General features: G+C 53.9%; 2 protein-coding genes across 4 annotated transcripts; one reads left to right on the forward strand and one right to left on the reverse strand.

Annotated features, from left to right (window-relative positions):
- The first annotated feature begins 203 nt into the window (after positions 1-203).
- Positions 204-8,212, forward strand: FBXW9 (F-box and WD repeat domain containing 9). 3 transcript variants are annotated; one of them, XM_033198219.1, is made up of 10 exons: positions 207-877; positions 2,100-2,239; positions 2,318-2,446; positions 5,291-5,403; positions 5,488-5,579; positions 6,917-7,158; positions 7,246-7,359; positions 7,491-7,580; positions 7,685-7,750; positions 7,832-8,212. In XM_033198219.1, the coding sequence occupies exons 1-10, from the start codon at positions 469-471 to the stop codon at positions 7,904-7,906; spliced, it is 1,470 nt and encodes a 489-aa protein (XP_033054110.1). In that variant the 5' UTR covers positions 207-468; the 3' UTR covers positions 7,907-8,212. The 3 variants fall into 3 exon arrangements, with proteins under 3 accessions (XP_033054111.1, XP_033054110.1, XP_033054112.1); XM_033198221.1 differs by having other exon boundaries at positions 212-877; positions 7,010-7,158; XM_033198220.1 differs by lacking the exon at positions 7,491-7,580 and having other exon boundaries at positions 204-877.
- Positions 8,213-8,678: 466 nt separating this feature from the next.
- Positions 8,679-14,216, reverse strand: GNG14 (G protein subunit gamma 14). The gene is given in 5 exon segments (XM_033198226.1): positions 8,679-8,862; positions 8,865-9,069; positions 12,419-12,743; positions 12,953-13,050; positions 14,183-14,216. Coding segments are annotated over 3 exon segments (435 nt in total). The 5' UTR covers positions 12,533-12,743; positions 12,953-13,050; positions 14,183-14,216; the 3' UTR covers positions 8,679-8,746.
- Positions 14,217-14,239: the final 23 nt, after the last annotated feature.

Raw genomic sequence — 14,239 nt, forward strand, 5'->3', positions numbered from 1 at the left:
AGAACAGTATTTATGTCTCATTTAAAGAGACAGAGTCTCACTATGTTGCGCAGGCTAGAGTACAGTGGCGCAATCATGGCTCACTGCAGTCTCGAACTCCTGGGACTCAAGGGATCCTACCCCCTCACCTTCCTGAGTAGCTGGAACTACAGGCGCGCGCCACACCGCCTGGCTTGAGTTTCGTTTTTAGCTAGAGTTGGCTGGCTCTCCGTATTGGCAAGACAAGAGATGCTAGTTTAAAAAGCGCAGAAACAGGAACCTGTATTTTCCAGCCTAAGACCAACGCAGTTGCAGAAGACCCTGTAAGCGGTCGGTGTTCTGTATTAAGCCGGTGTTCTGTATTAAGCCAGTGTCCGACTTCGCTCGCTCGCTTCCCGTGGGCGCAGAAACGTCATCAGACAGCGCCGGAAGTGCCCTCGCGCTGCCTAGGAGACAAGACGCGAGACCGGCAGCGCCCACCCGGTCGCCATGGAGCTTCCCCTAGGGCAGTGCCATGATTCCCGCTCCTGGGACGATGACTCGGACCCAGAGTCAGAGACAGACCCAGACGCGCAGGCCGAGGCCTACGTGGCCCGCGTTCTCAGTCCGCCAAAATCCGGGCTGGCGTTCCCGCGTCCCTCGCAGCTATCCACGCCCGCCGCGTCCCCGAGCGCTTCGGAGCCTCGGGCCGCGTCCAAGGTTTCGGCCGTACGTGAGCCAGGCCTTCTGAGCCTTCCCCCGGAGCTGCTGCTCGAGATCTGCTCTTACCTGGACGCCCGCCTCGTGCTCCACGTCCTGTCGCGCGTGTGCCACGCGCTGCGCGACCTCGTGTATGACCGTGTCACCTGGAGGCTACGCGCGCTACACCGCGTACGCGCGCCCTACCCAGTGGTGGAAGGTGCGCGCACCCGGGACTGGGGGGCTCCCGCCCAGGTCAGGCTTGGGGCGGGGAAGAGGTGCATGGGGTGTTCTGAACACAGCCCCTGGAGCAGGCTTCGTGGCTGTCCTGGCTCAGGCTGGAGGCTGAGGTAGTTACTGGTGGTGCGGAAGCCCCTGAGGACCTCTGGGTGGACCACGAGGCAGTCAGGCACTTGGCTTCCTGAGACTGTGGTCCCTGGACGACTCAGGATCCAAATATCCTCTGGCTTGGGATTTTGTGGTACTAAGCCCCTGACCCCTGACTGGGGATTAACACAGGGACTTGAAGCCTTAGGCTCTGGAGTTTATGCTGGGGCTCAAAGTGAGCGCAAGGATCCTCAGATTCTGAGTCCAGCTTAGAAGCTGAGACAGCACCTGTTGATGTCAAAACTTCTGAGCCCTAGAGCCTTGACCCAGTTAGGGGTGAGACAGTGGCTCTTGGCCCTGAGTTGATTGGTTCCTGAGGAGAACAGCTTGTGACCTTTGAATCGATATTGTTGATCCTGATACAGCTGGATCCTCAGGCCCTTAAGCCAAGATGTATTACAGCTTGGGTGTTTGATACCCTTAACCTGGAAGCTTTGATTCTGCTTCCAGGTTAAGGTAATCAAACACTCAACCTTAGAGAGGAATCAGGATCACTCCGGGATCAGTGATTCTCAAGGTGTTGCCATTCAACCCCCTAGGTCAGACTCTCCCAAACAGCTTAATAAACATAGATGCCTGGACCCTGTCCATACCACTGAATCTGCATCTGGGGCTTGCATTCTGCATATTGACGGTTTCCAGATACTCTTTGAGGAACAGCTCCCTTGGTCTGGTTCAGATGGCTGAGGCAGGAAGGGTTAGTCATGAGGCCCCAGCTTCTATGCTGAGCCTGAGGTCAGACCTCAACATCCTGAGACCGCTGTCCCCTGAGTTTGGGTTGGGGGATGGAGCCTGGAGAGGTAGTTCTGAGACCCCAATTCCCAATTTCTGGAAATTGGAGTGAGGAGTAGTCCTAGACCTGCCTGGGAAATGGGCAGGCAGTTGGTCCCAAGACCTGAGCCTGGGTTGGCTTGGAGCGGGAGTAGGGATCTCCATGGGGTTCTGTCCAAGTCTGGTGTAGGGTGGGCTCCCTGGAAGCCAGGGTTGGGCTTGGCCAGCTGGCGTGGGTGCTAGGGTCCCTGCTCACTGGGCACCCTACTCGTGGTAACCCACAGAGAAGAACTTTGACTGGCCGGCAGCCTGTATTGCGCTGGAGGAGCACCTGTCCCGCTGGGCAGAGGATGGGCGCCGGGCCGAATACTTCTGCTTGGCCAATGGGCACCTGGCTGCCATTGACTCAGTGCTGCTGCTCCAGGTGAGACAGGGTCTGGGGCGGGGCCAGGCAGGGGTGAGCCAGGGTGGCCCTGACAACATCACCTTGCTCCCTTTCCAGGGTGGGTCACTCTGTCTGTCGGGCTCCCGAGATCGCACTGTCAACTTGTGGGACCTGCGGCAGCTGGGGACGGAGCCCAGCCAGGTTCTGGTCAAGACCTTGGGCACTAAGCGGAATAGTACCCATGAGGTGAGGGGTCAGGTGGGGATAGGAGGTATGAGGCCTGAGTAGGGTATCTTGGTTAAGGCCCCAGGTTTTGGTACAGGATCACACAGATTTGAATCTGACTTTTCTATCCTTGGTGTGACTTTGGGTGAGATGTGTGTCTTCTCCATGCCTCAGTTTCTACTTCTGTCCAGTGGGTGATTAGGGTGAGGATGAAGGAGATGCATTATGCATTAATGTGGACATACATTAAGCTCAGGCTTTTTTTTTTTTTTTTTTTTTGAGATGGAGTCTCACTTTGTCACCCAGGCTGGAGTGCAGTGGTATGATCTCAGCTCACTGCAACCTCCGCCTCCCGGGTTCAAGTGATTCTCCTGCCTCAGCCTCCCAAGTAGCTGGGACTACAGGTGCATGCCACCACACCTGGCTAATTTTTTTTTTTTTTTTGAGATGGAGTCTCACTTTGTTGCTGGGCTGGAGTGTAGTGGTGCGATCTTGGCTCACTGAAACCTCCGCCTCCCAGGTTCAAGCAATTCTCCTGCCTCAGCCTCCTGAGTAGCTGGGACTACAGGTGCCCCGCCATCACGCCCAGCTAATGTTTGTATTTTCAGTAGAGACGGGGTTTCACCATGTTGGCCAGGATGTTCTCCATCTCCAGACCTCGTGATCTGCCCGCCTCAGCCTCCCAAAGTGCTGGGATTACAGGCATGAGCCACCCGGCCTTTATTTATATAGCTTTTGAGACAATCTCGCTCTGTCATCCAAGCTGGAGTGCAATGGCATGATCTCAGCCCACTGCAACCTCTGCCTCCAGGGTTCAAGTGATTCTCCTGCCTCAGCCTCCCAAGTAGCTGGAATTACAGGTGCCTGCCACCACGCCCAGCTAATTTTTTTTTTTTTAATGGAATCTCACTATGTTGCTCAGGCTGTAGTGCAGTGGCACAATCTCAGCTTACTGCAACCTTGCCTCCTGAGTAACTGGAATTATAGGCATGTGCCACCATGTCCAGCTAATTTTTTTTTTGTATGTGTGTGTGTGTGTGTATATATATATGTGTGTGTGTGTGTGTGTGTGTATATATTTTTTATCTTTAGTGGACATGAGGTTTCGCCATGTTGGCCAGGTTGGTCTCAAACTCCTGGCCTCAAGTTATCTGCCTGCCTCAGCCTCCCAGAGTGCTAGGATTACCGGCATGAGCCATGGTGCCTGGCCAAGCTCAGGCTCTGACACACAGTAGGTGCTCAATAGATGTCAGGTACACCTTGAGAGGCCCAGTGCAGAGCAGTTATGAGACTGCCCTTGGAGATCAGCCGACTCTGAGCATGACTGTCATCTCGTGAGAAGTGACTGTGGAGGAGCATCTCCACCAGTTGCTAAGGTGGTCAGGCCGGTGGCTGAGAGCTCAGGCTTGGGGCCAGGTTGCTGGGTTCAAATTCACACTGTGCTGCTTCCTGTGTGACCTTGAGTGAGAAACTCAACCTCTCTGGGGCCCAGTTTCCCCATTTGTAAAATGAGATACATGATAGTGCCCTCCTCTGTGGGATTGGTGGGCAGTAAGTCAGCATCCACCACCCTGTGCATATCAGCTCCTGAGGGAAGGGACGTTTTCTGCCCAATTTGCTGATGAATGAACTGAGGGAGGTGATACGGTTTGCCAGGTCACAAAGTAGAGGCCATACTCTTAAACACTTGTCATGTGGCTTCAAACCATCACTGGTGCTGAGTCTCTGTAGAACTTGACTTAGAAATGTTATTGGGCCAGGGTGCAGTTAGTTGCTCAGGCCTGTAATCCTAACACTTTGAGAGGCCGAGGCAGGAGGACTGCTTTAACCCAGGAGTTTGAGACCAGCCTGGGCAACATGACTCTACAAAAAGTACCAAAAAACTAGCCGGGCGTGGTGGCAGGCACCTGTAGTCCCAGCTACTCGGGAGGCTGAGGCAGGAGAACGGTGTGACCCTGGGAGGCGGAGCTTGCTGTGAGCCAGGATCACGTCACTGCACTCCAGCCTGGGAGACAGAGCAAGACTGTGTCTCAAAACAAAACAAAAAAAAAATTAGCAGAGCATAGTGGCATGCGCCTGTAGTTCCAGCTCTTCGGGAAGCTGTGGTACAAGGATCACTTGAGCCTGGGAGGTGGAGGCTGCAGTGAGCCATGATCGCATCACTGCATTCATGCCTGGGTGACAGAGCAAGACCTCATCTCAAAAAAAAAAAAAAAAAGTTTCTGTGACAAGCACAGTGGCTCACACCTGTAATCCCAGCACTTTGGGAGGCTGAGGCGGGTGGATCACCTAAGGTCGGGAGTTTGAGACCAGCCTGGCCAACATGGTGAAACCCCATCTCTACTAATAATACAAAAATTAGCCGGGCGTGGTGGCACAAGCATGTAATCCCAGCTGCTAGGGAGGCTAAGGCAGGAGAATCACTTAAACCCGGAAGGCGGAGGTTGCAGTGAGCCAAGATCAAGCCACTGCACTCCAGCCTGGATGACAACAGTGAAACTCTGTCTCCAAAAAAAAAAAAAAGAAAAAAGTTTCTAGGTGGGGTGTGAAGTCAGGCTGACCCATGGGCAAAAACTTGAATCTGTAATCAACTGGAACTTGCTCTGGGTTCTTGTCTTGGTTATCTCCTTCCTTCCTCTGACCCTTGATCTTGTTGTCTGTGCAATGGGGATGATCACCTGGAGCCAGAGTTGGGTGTTGTACTTAATGCAGCATCTATCACAGTGGGCATTGGGGAGGAAGAGCTGTGTGGCTTTGGGTGAGTCTCTTGACCTCTCTGAGCCTTACCTGCAAAAACACAACAATCCCAGTCTGGGACCCCGCATGGGCTGTGGCAGGTGTGTGACTGCTGCTCCCATCCCACAGGGCTGGGTGTGGTCACTGGCAGCGCAGGACCACCGCGTGTGCTCTGGCTCCTGGGACAGCACAGTGAAGCTCTGGGACCTGGCAGCAGATGGGCAGCAGTTCGGCGAGATAAAGTGTGAGGGGGCCTGGGCAGGGGATCTGGGGGGATAGGACCCTGCCTGGCCACAGCTAAAGCCCTGTGGTCTGTGTGTCCCCAGGACCAGCTCAGCCGTGCTGTGCCTCTCCTACCTGTCTGACGTCCTGGTGACTGGCACCTATGACAAGAAGGTGGCCATCTACGACCCCAGAGGTGGGCCAAGAGTCCTGGGGCCCAGGTTGGGAGATGTCATGTTGGGGAAGGAGACAATGGGGCTTCACAGCCTGGCTGGGGTCATAGTCACATAACCACATACTCACCACTCGGAGTGGCTGTGCTGTGCTGGTACAATATAGGCAACTTGGGCAGCGGGTGCAGATGAAGTTTGGGCAGCCCTGGGGGCCGGTTAGAATCCTGGCTGTCCCACTTCCTACCTGTGTGACCCCCAGACAAGCTTGAAGCTCGGTTTCCCCATCTATGAAATCCAGATAATAATACCATGCCAGCCCCATAGGGTTAATGTGGGAAGATGATAATAGCAACAGTGGTGGATTAACTACGTTTTTTTATGCTGGGTGTGGTGGTGCCCACCTATAGTCCCAGCTACTCTGCAGGCTGAGGCAGGAGGATTGCTTCAGCCTAGGAATTTGAGTTCAACCTGGGCAACATAGTGAGACCCCCATATCTAAATGAAAAGTAATTAAAAATATATAAATAAATTCATTTACATAAGCACCTAGAAGGAACACTGCCTGGAATATAAGTATTTTCTGTTGTTTATTTATCCATTCATTTTTCTTTTTTTTCTTTTCTTTTCTTTTTTTTTTTTTTGAGACGGAGTCTCACTGTCACCCAGGCTGGAGTGCAGCGGCGCGATCTCAGCTTACCGCAACCTCCACCTCCTGGGTTCAAGCGACTCTCCTTCCTCAGCCTCCCGAGTAGCTGGGATTACAGGAGCCTGCCACCATGCCTGGCTAATTTTTGAATTTTTAGTAGAGAGGAGGTTTCACCATGTTGGCCAGGCTGGTCATGAACTCCTGACCTCAGGTGATCCACCCACCTTGGCTTCCCAAAGTACAGGGATTACAGGCGTGAGCCACTGCGCTCGGCCATTTTTCTTTTTTTTAAAATAGAGACGGGGTCTTTCCACATTTCCCAGGCTGATCTTGAACTCCTCAGCTCAGGTGATTTGCCCGTATCAGCCTCCCAAAGTTCTGAGATTACAGGTGTGAGCCACTGTGCCTGGCCTATTTATTCATTCTTCTTTTGTTAATTGAATGGCCAGTGTACCTTGTCCAGGCAGAGCTGGAGCAGGGCTGCGGGATAGAGGCATGTTTCATGCCAACCTGAGGGTGGATGCAAGACTGAGACCACCTTGGTCAGCTCTGTGCTAAGAACAATAGATGGGATCGGAGGAGGGATATGGCATGGGGACGGGGATGGGCAGAAGCCTGGGGGCTCCTGTGGAGGCCTGGGTTTAGCTGAGGTGGGAGAGGAGAGATGGGTCACTCTGTGGGGTAGGGGAATGAGCAGATCGAGGGTTTTGCCAGACAGGATGGAGACACGGGATGCTCCCACGGGCTGGGAGAGGGGGCCTTCGAGGGGCTCTGATATCCCTCCTCCCCGGCCCATCACCCATGAAGCCAGCCCAGCCCTGTTGAAGTGCCAGCAACTACACTCCAGACCCGTGCTGGCCCTGATGGCGGATGGCCAGCACATCATCTCAGGCAGCGAGGACCGCACCCTGGTAGTGGTCGACCGCCGAGCCAACAGAGTCCTGCAGCGCCTGCAGGTGGGCCCTCCCCAGGGGCCTGGAAAGATGGGGACTGTCGCAGGCCCAGCCTGGCCTGAGCTGTCCTGTCCCTTGTCCCTCTCATAGCTGGACTCCTACCTGCTCTGCATGTCCTACCAGGAACCCCAGCTCTGGGCTGGTGACAACCATGGCCTGCTGCACGTCTTCGTCAACCGCAACGGCTGCTTACAGCTTGTCCGGGTCTGCTGGAGCTCCTGCCCCTGCCTGTTCCTCCCCCTGGGCCTCCTTCCTACCCCTGAGCCCCGGTGGTGGGGGGGAGGGTGGGCCTTGGGAGAGCCTCGCCTGAGTGTTTCCTGATCCCCTTCCCGCAGTCCTTTGACGTGGGCCACAGCTTTCCCATCACTGGGATCCAGTACTCAGTGGGAGCCTTGTACACCACATCCACTGACAAGTCCATCCGGGTGAGGCTCCTGCCCAGCCCCTGCCCTAGGACAGTCCCTGCCCCTCCCCGACCTCCATCAGCCAGGGGCATACCTCTTGACCTTGGCCCATTGCCCCTCACCAGGTGCACGTGCCCACAGACCCACCAAGGACCATCTGCACCCGAAAGTATGACAGTACACTCAATAGGGTAAGGTCCTGCCCCATGTGCCCTGCCCAGCTGGCCAGAGCGCCATCGTCCCTGACTCCTCATGTCCTTCCCCGGTCCCAGGTCTGTGCTGAGGGCAACCTCGTGGTGGCTGGTTCTGGGGACGTGTCGCTAGAGGTCTGGAGGCTGCCAGCCTGAGCAGGTGGATGTGGATGTGGATACTGCCTCCCGGAGGCTGGGCTTCCTCCTCTGTTCTTGGGGGACCATCCCCAATGTTGGTGCTGCCTCCGCCCCCGCCCCGCAGGCCTAGGGCACAAGGAGTCCTGGCCACATTTGGGTGAGGGTCCTGGCCTGGGTCCTATGCCTGGGGGAAGGGTGAAGTTGGGGTTCAGGCCCACCCAGGGGGCCACTCCCCGCTCTTGGGCCCTGGTTTTGTTATGATTTGGATGCCCCGCTCTCAGGTGAGAGCGAAGGAGAAATAAACCTGACATATTGGTGCTTGGGCCTGGAGTGTGAGTGTGGTTTGCCTGCTGCGGCTCTGCCTGCGCCTGCTTGGGGTTGGGGGGCTGCGGGCCTTCGTGCGAGTGACTGGGATAGAAAGTCTGGGCTGGGGGGTGCGTGTCAGCTGTTGCTGTGTGTTTATTTGAAGAAGGAGATTCCTGGGGATCATGGTCACCTGTGTCTATGATGTCACTTGTGTGTGTGTGATGTGTGATGTGTGTGGTGTGTAGATTATGACTCAAATCCTGGCCATTTGAAAGGGTAACTGCTCAGGCTATCCCATGGGTGCTGGGGAGGGCAAGGGGGATGGCATGTTCTCTGTCTAGGGCTCTAGGGTCTGTGTGTGCTGCTGTGGCTGTGACCCCAGGGTCAGGCCAGGGAGGGAGGCTGGGCTAGGTGTGCACCTGGCTCCTGCAAGCCCAAAGTCCCTCTGGTCTCCCATCTCAGCCGGGCTCAGCCATACCCTGAGAAGTATTCACTTCATGTTTATTGAGGTCCCCTGGTTTGCCCAGGCCACAGGGTGGCATTGTCCTGGGTTCATAGGATGGCACAGGGCTTCTTTTCCTTGAAGGGGTTGGTGGCGGCCAGGATGCCTACAAGGAAGGGGTCGCTCTTGGCCTGCTCTGTGCAGAACTGCAGCAGATCGGCGGCCACCTTGGACACCTGCAGACCAACTGGGTCAGTCAGACCAGACACGGGCATGTACCTGTCCCCTGGCCCATGTGTTTCCACCTCTTCCCACCTCCTGCACTAGCCCCGACCCTCACCTTCACTCGGTCGATGCCCACCTTCATCCGGAACTGCTCCACTGCCTGGCGGGCCTGCCCAATGTCACCACTGATGGCCACCTTGCTGGACATCTGGGGAAAGTGGGCAGGGCTGTGGGCAGCAGGCCTAACCTCAGTCCCCTAGGGGGAGCCTAGGGCTGCCTGAGGGTTCCCGCACCTCCTCCTATGTTCCTTGGGGACTGCAGGATGAGGGTGGCTGCTCCTGGACCCGTGAGGCCCATGCACCTCGGCTAAGCCACCTCTGGCTGCCAGGTCCTCTGGCGGCCACCCTGCTCTGGCTCCCTCCCCAATCCGGCCTATCCTCTCCAAACCTCTTTTCTCCTTCTGCTACCCCTGCAGAGACTTTGAAGCCAGGACTCTCATGGAGTGAAATGTCACCAGCTGCAGCAGCAGCAGCAGCTGTCTCGGCTGAGGGGGTCCCTGTCCCAGGAGGGCCTGTGGCTGCCCTGGTGTCATGTGTCACCTGGGTCCCTGTGGGCTGGGTGCCTTGGCTGGGGGAGTGAGGAGGCCCTGGCCTCCCCTTGACCTGCTGGATCTCCTGCTAACTGTTCCCAACACATCTGCTTTGTCAGACTCTGCCATCTCCGACATGCAGCCTTGCCTCTCCTGCTCTCACCACTGCTCAGGCCCAAATCTCCAATACCTTCATTCTCTTTTTCTTTTTTTTTTTTTTTTTTTTGAGAGTCTTGCTCTGTTACCCAGGCTGGAGTGCAGTGGTGCGATCTCAGCTCACTTTCAACCTCCATCTCCCGGGCTCAAGTGATTCTCCTGCCTCAGCCTCCTGAGTAGCTGGGATTACAGGCGTGTGCCACCACACCCGGCTAATTTTTTTTTTTTTTTTTTTTGAGATGGTATTTCGCTCGTTGCCCAGGCTAGAGTACAATGGTGCGATTTCGGCTCACCGCAACCTCCGCCTTCTGGGTTCAAGTGATTCTCCTGCCTCAGCCTCTCGAGTAGCTGGGATTACAGGCATGTGCCACCATGCTCGGCTGATTTTTAGTAGTTTTAGTAGAGACAAGGTTTCACCATGTTGGTCAGGCTGGTCTTGAACTCCCGACCTCAGGTGATCTGCTTGCCTTGGCCTCCCAAAGTGCTGGGATTACAGGCGTGAGCCACTGCGTCCGGCCACACCTGGCTAATTTTTGTATTTTAGTAGTCATGGGGTTTCACCATGTTGGCCAGGCTGGTCTCGAACTCCTGACCTCAAGTGATCCACCTGCTTTGGCCTCCCAAAGTGCTGGGATTACAGATGTGAGCCATCGTGCCTGGCCTTTTTTTTTTTTTTAAGCCCAGGTTCTCGCTCTGTCTAGGCTGGAGTGCAATGGTACAATCATAGCTCACTGTAACTTCAAACTCCTGGGCTCAGGTGATCCTCTCACCTCAGCCTCCTGATTAGCTAGAATTATAGGCGTGAGCCACCGTGCCCTGCTAATTTATGTTTTTAACTTTTTGTAGAGATGGTTCTTACTATGTTGTCCAGGCTGGTCTTGAACTCCTGACCTCAAACGATCCTTGGCCTTCCAAAGGAATTATAGGCATAAGCCACTGAGCCTTGCCCCACCTGAGATTCTAATATGTGCCCAGCACTGTGCAAAAAACCAAAATGAGCAATGAAACAAGACAAAACCCTGTCCTCATGGAGCTGCCCTTCTAGTCAGGCAGGGATGGACAGCAGAAAATGTACTCAGTGAAAGAGTATACATCTGAAAGAGAATATGCAAGAAGAATAAAATCAAAGTAAACGGGAGAGGAGTGGTCAGGGCAGGCCTCTAAGAGGAGGTGACATTTTAACTTAGGCCCAAAGGAGGAGAAGAAACTGAGAAATGGGGTGTTCTAGGCAGGGGGAGCAGGAAGTACATGACTTCTTGGACAAAAAAGAGCTTGGTGGGTTACAGGAACAGCAAAGAGGTCAATGTAGCTGGAGAGGAGAGAGGGACAGAGGGCCAGCATGGTAGGAGATGGAAGCAGGGAGGTTGAGAGGCACCCTTTAAGGCCACTGTGAAAATCTTGGATTTTACTCCCAGGGGGAAGCTACCATTAGGAGGTTTTAACCCTGAGGTGTTTGATTTATGATTAAAGAGCTGTGGCATGCGCCTGTAGTCCCAGCTACTGGGGAGACTGAAGTGGGAGGATGACTTGAGGCCAGGAGGTCAAAACTGCGGTGAAGTGTGATTGTCCCATTGCACTCTAGCACTGGTGATAGAGTGAGACCCTGCATCAAAAAAAAAAAAAAAAAAAAAAAAAGCTTTCTGATCTTAGCTGTTAGGTGGGAGATGGATTGAAGAAGACCAAAGCCAGCTTGTAGGCTATGGGGATAAAGAAAATACCTGGATTTTGGACCTACTTTATAGGTAGAGGTTGGCAGACATGCTGAGAAGGATGGATGTGGGGTGTGCAAAAAGGGGAGACAGCAAGCTCCACTCCTCATTTTTAATTTTTATTTATTTTTGAGATGGAGTTTTGCTCTGTCACCCAGACTAGAGTGCAGTGGCACCATCTCGACTCACTGCAACCTCCACCTCCCGGGTTCAAGTGATTCTCCTGCCTCAGCCTCCTGAGTAGCTGGGATTACAGGTGTGCGCCACCACACCTGGCTAATTTTTGTATTTTTTAGTAGAGACGGGGTTTTGCCATGTTGACCAGGCTGGTCTCTAACTCCTGACCTCAGGTGATCCGCCCGCCTTGGCCTCCCAAAGTGCTGGGATTGTAGGTGTGAGCCACTGTGCCCAGCCCCAATCCCTATTTTTCAGTCTAGTGGATGAGTGAAGGGTGGGGCCCTTTGCTGAGATGCAGAAAGACCAGGGATAGGTAGAGAGGGAACTTGAGGGGGCAACTTTGAGATCCAAGTGAGGATGTCAAGGAGGATATCTGGCTCCTCCAACAAGGTAGGCTCATTCCAGCCTCAGGGCTTTTGCTGTTCTATCTACCCACGTGCAGGGAATGGCCTCCCTGCATCTTCACATACGGGGATTTTCTCAGCCTTCTGGCTTTGGCTCAAATCTCACCTCCTTGGCGTCCTTCACCCATCACTCCAACTAAAATACCCAACTCCTCCACCTAAACACTCAAATCATCCTCTTTAAATCCTGATTGCGCTGGGCGCGGTGGCTCACACCTGTAATCCTAGCACTTTGGGAGGCCGAGGCAGGTGGATCACCTGAGGTCAGGAGCTCGAGACCAGCCTGACCAACATAGTGAAACCCTGTCTCTACTAAAAATACAAGAATTAGCTGGGCGTGATGGTGCATGCCTGTAATCCCAGCTACTTGGGAGGCTGAGGCAAGAGATTCGCTTGAAAAACTGGGAGGCAGAGGTTACAGTGAGTTGAGATCGTGCCATTGCACTCCAGCCTGGGCAACAAGAGTGAAACTCCATCTCAAAAAAAAAAAAAAAAAAAAAAAAAAATCCTGATTGTACTCACCATTGTTGTTAACTTTCTATCTTCCCAATCACATTGTGGGCTCCAGTAGGGCAGGGTCCACATCTTGGTCTTGTTCACCACTAAATCCTTAGTGCCTAACACAGAGTCCACCATAAAGAATAGACTACATGAATTGTAGAGTGAGTGAATAATCCTGTTGACCGTATGCACTGTTAGGAGGGTGCATTTGAGGTGCAGACGACATTGAGGGTCTCACAGTCTTGCTGGAGGGAAAGAGATGGCAGCCCTGGGTCCCAGAAGAGGCCACTGACCCAGTGGAAGTTCAGGGAAGGCTTCCCAGAGGAGGTGGAGGTGACAGCTGCAGCTATAAAGGAAGAACAGAACGTTATGCAGCATGTGAAGGCTTTGGAGACTTGTGAGGGCACAAACTGGGCTCACTATCCCATTAGACAAAAGTGGCTGAGGAAGGCTGGAACTGTATCTAACGCTGCCTGATGACGGAAATCCTGTCCATGGGTGACGCTTAAGAAGCGATCCTCATTAAAAAAATTAGCTGGGCACGGTGGTACACACCTGTAGTCCCAGCTTGTCGGGATGCTGGGGTGGGAAGATGACCTGAGTCCGGGAGTCGGAGGTTGCAGTGGGCCGAGATCGCGTCACAGCACTCCAGCCTGGCGACAGACAGACCCTATCAAACAACAGCAGGCCGGGCGCGGTTGCTCACGCCTGTAATCCCAGCACTTTGGGAGGCCGAGGCGGGCGGATCACGAGTTCAGGAGATCGAGACCAGCCTGGCTAACACGGTGAAACCCCGTGTCTACTAAAAATACAAAAAATTAGCCGGGCGTGGTGGCGGGCGCCTGTAGTACCAGTTACTCGGGAGGCTGAGGCAGGAGAATGGTGTGAACCCGGGAGGCAGAGGTTGCAGTGAGCTGACATCATGCCACTGCGCTCCAGCCTGGGTGACAGCGCAAGACTATCTCAAAAAAAAAAAAAAAAAAAAGTAACAACAAAACCAACCTCTCCTCCTGAGGGGAAAGAACAGAAACGAATGGGCGAGCGCCGGCAAAGCGGTGGGTCTCCAGCAGGCGGCATTAAAATAGGAATCTTGGCTGGGGGCAGTGGCTCAGGCCTGTAATCCCAGCACTTTGGAAGACCGAGGCGGGCGGATCACGCGAGGTCAGAACCAGCCTGGCCAACATGGTGAAATGCCGTCTCTACTAAAAATACAAAAATTAGCCAGGCGTGGTGGTGGGTGCCTATAATCCCAGCAACTTGGGAGGCTGAGGCAGGAGAATCGCTTGAACTAGGGGGGCAGAGTTTGCAGTGAGCCGAGATTGCAACACTGCACTCCAGCCTGCGCAACAAGAGCATAACTCTGTCTCAAAAATAAATTAAATAATAAAAACAATAAAGAATCTTCATACGAAGTCGGGAACACATGAAAAGGCGTAAAGGCCAGGCGCGGTGGCTCACGTCTGTAATCCCAGCACTTTGGGAGGCCGAGGCGAACGGATCACCTGAGGTCAGAAGTTCGAGACCAGCGTGACCAACAAAGAGAAACCCTGTCTCTACTAAAAATACAAAATTAGCCGGGCGCGGTGGTGTTTGCCTGTAGTCCCAGCTACTCGGGAGGCTGAGGAAGGAGAATCGCTTGAACCCGGAAGGTGGAGGTTGCGGTGAGCTGAGATCCACAAGAGCGACAAGAGCGAAACCTGTATCAAAAAAAAAAAAAAAAAAAAGAAAGAAAGGAAAGGAGGAAAGAAAGGAGGGAAGGGGAGGGGAGGGGAGAAAAAAAAAGACCTAAAGGCTCCTCGCGGCTTCCGTATTACGGAACACATGCGCAAAGATGGCGGCGAC

Source organism: Trachypithecus francoisi, unplaced genomic scaffold, assembly GCF_009764315.1.
Source record: "Trachypithecus francoisi isolate TF-2019V2 unplaced genomic scaffold, Tfra_2.0 Lachesis_group5, whole genome shotgun sequence".
NCBI lineage: Eukaryota > Metazoa > Chordata > Mammalia > Primates > Cercopithecidae > Trachypithecus > Trachypithecus francoisi.

What these genes read in the sequence shown, in the direction of transcription:
- FBXW9 (XM_033198219.1), top strand. Translation starts at nt 469, where the DNA reads ATGGAGCTTCCCCTAGGGCAGTGCCATGATTCCCGCTCCTGGGACGAT. An exon ending in ACTCAGTGCTGCTGCTCCAG is followed by an intron (nt 2,240 to 2,317) that starts GTGAGACAGGGT and finishes CTCCCTTTCCAG; the next exon opens with GGTGGGTCACTCTGTCTGTC. An exon ending in ATGACAGTACACTCAATAGG is followed by an intron (nt 7,751 to 7,831) that starts GTAAGGTCCTGC and finishes CCCCGGTCCCAG; the next exon opens with GTCTGTGCTGAGGGCAACCT.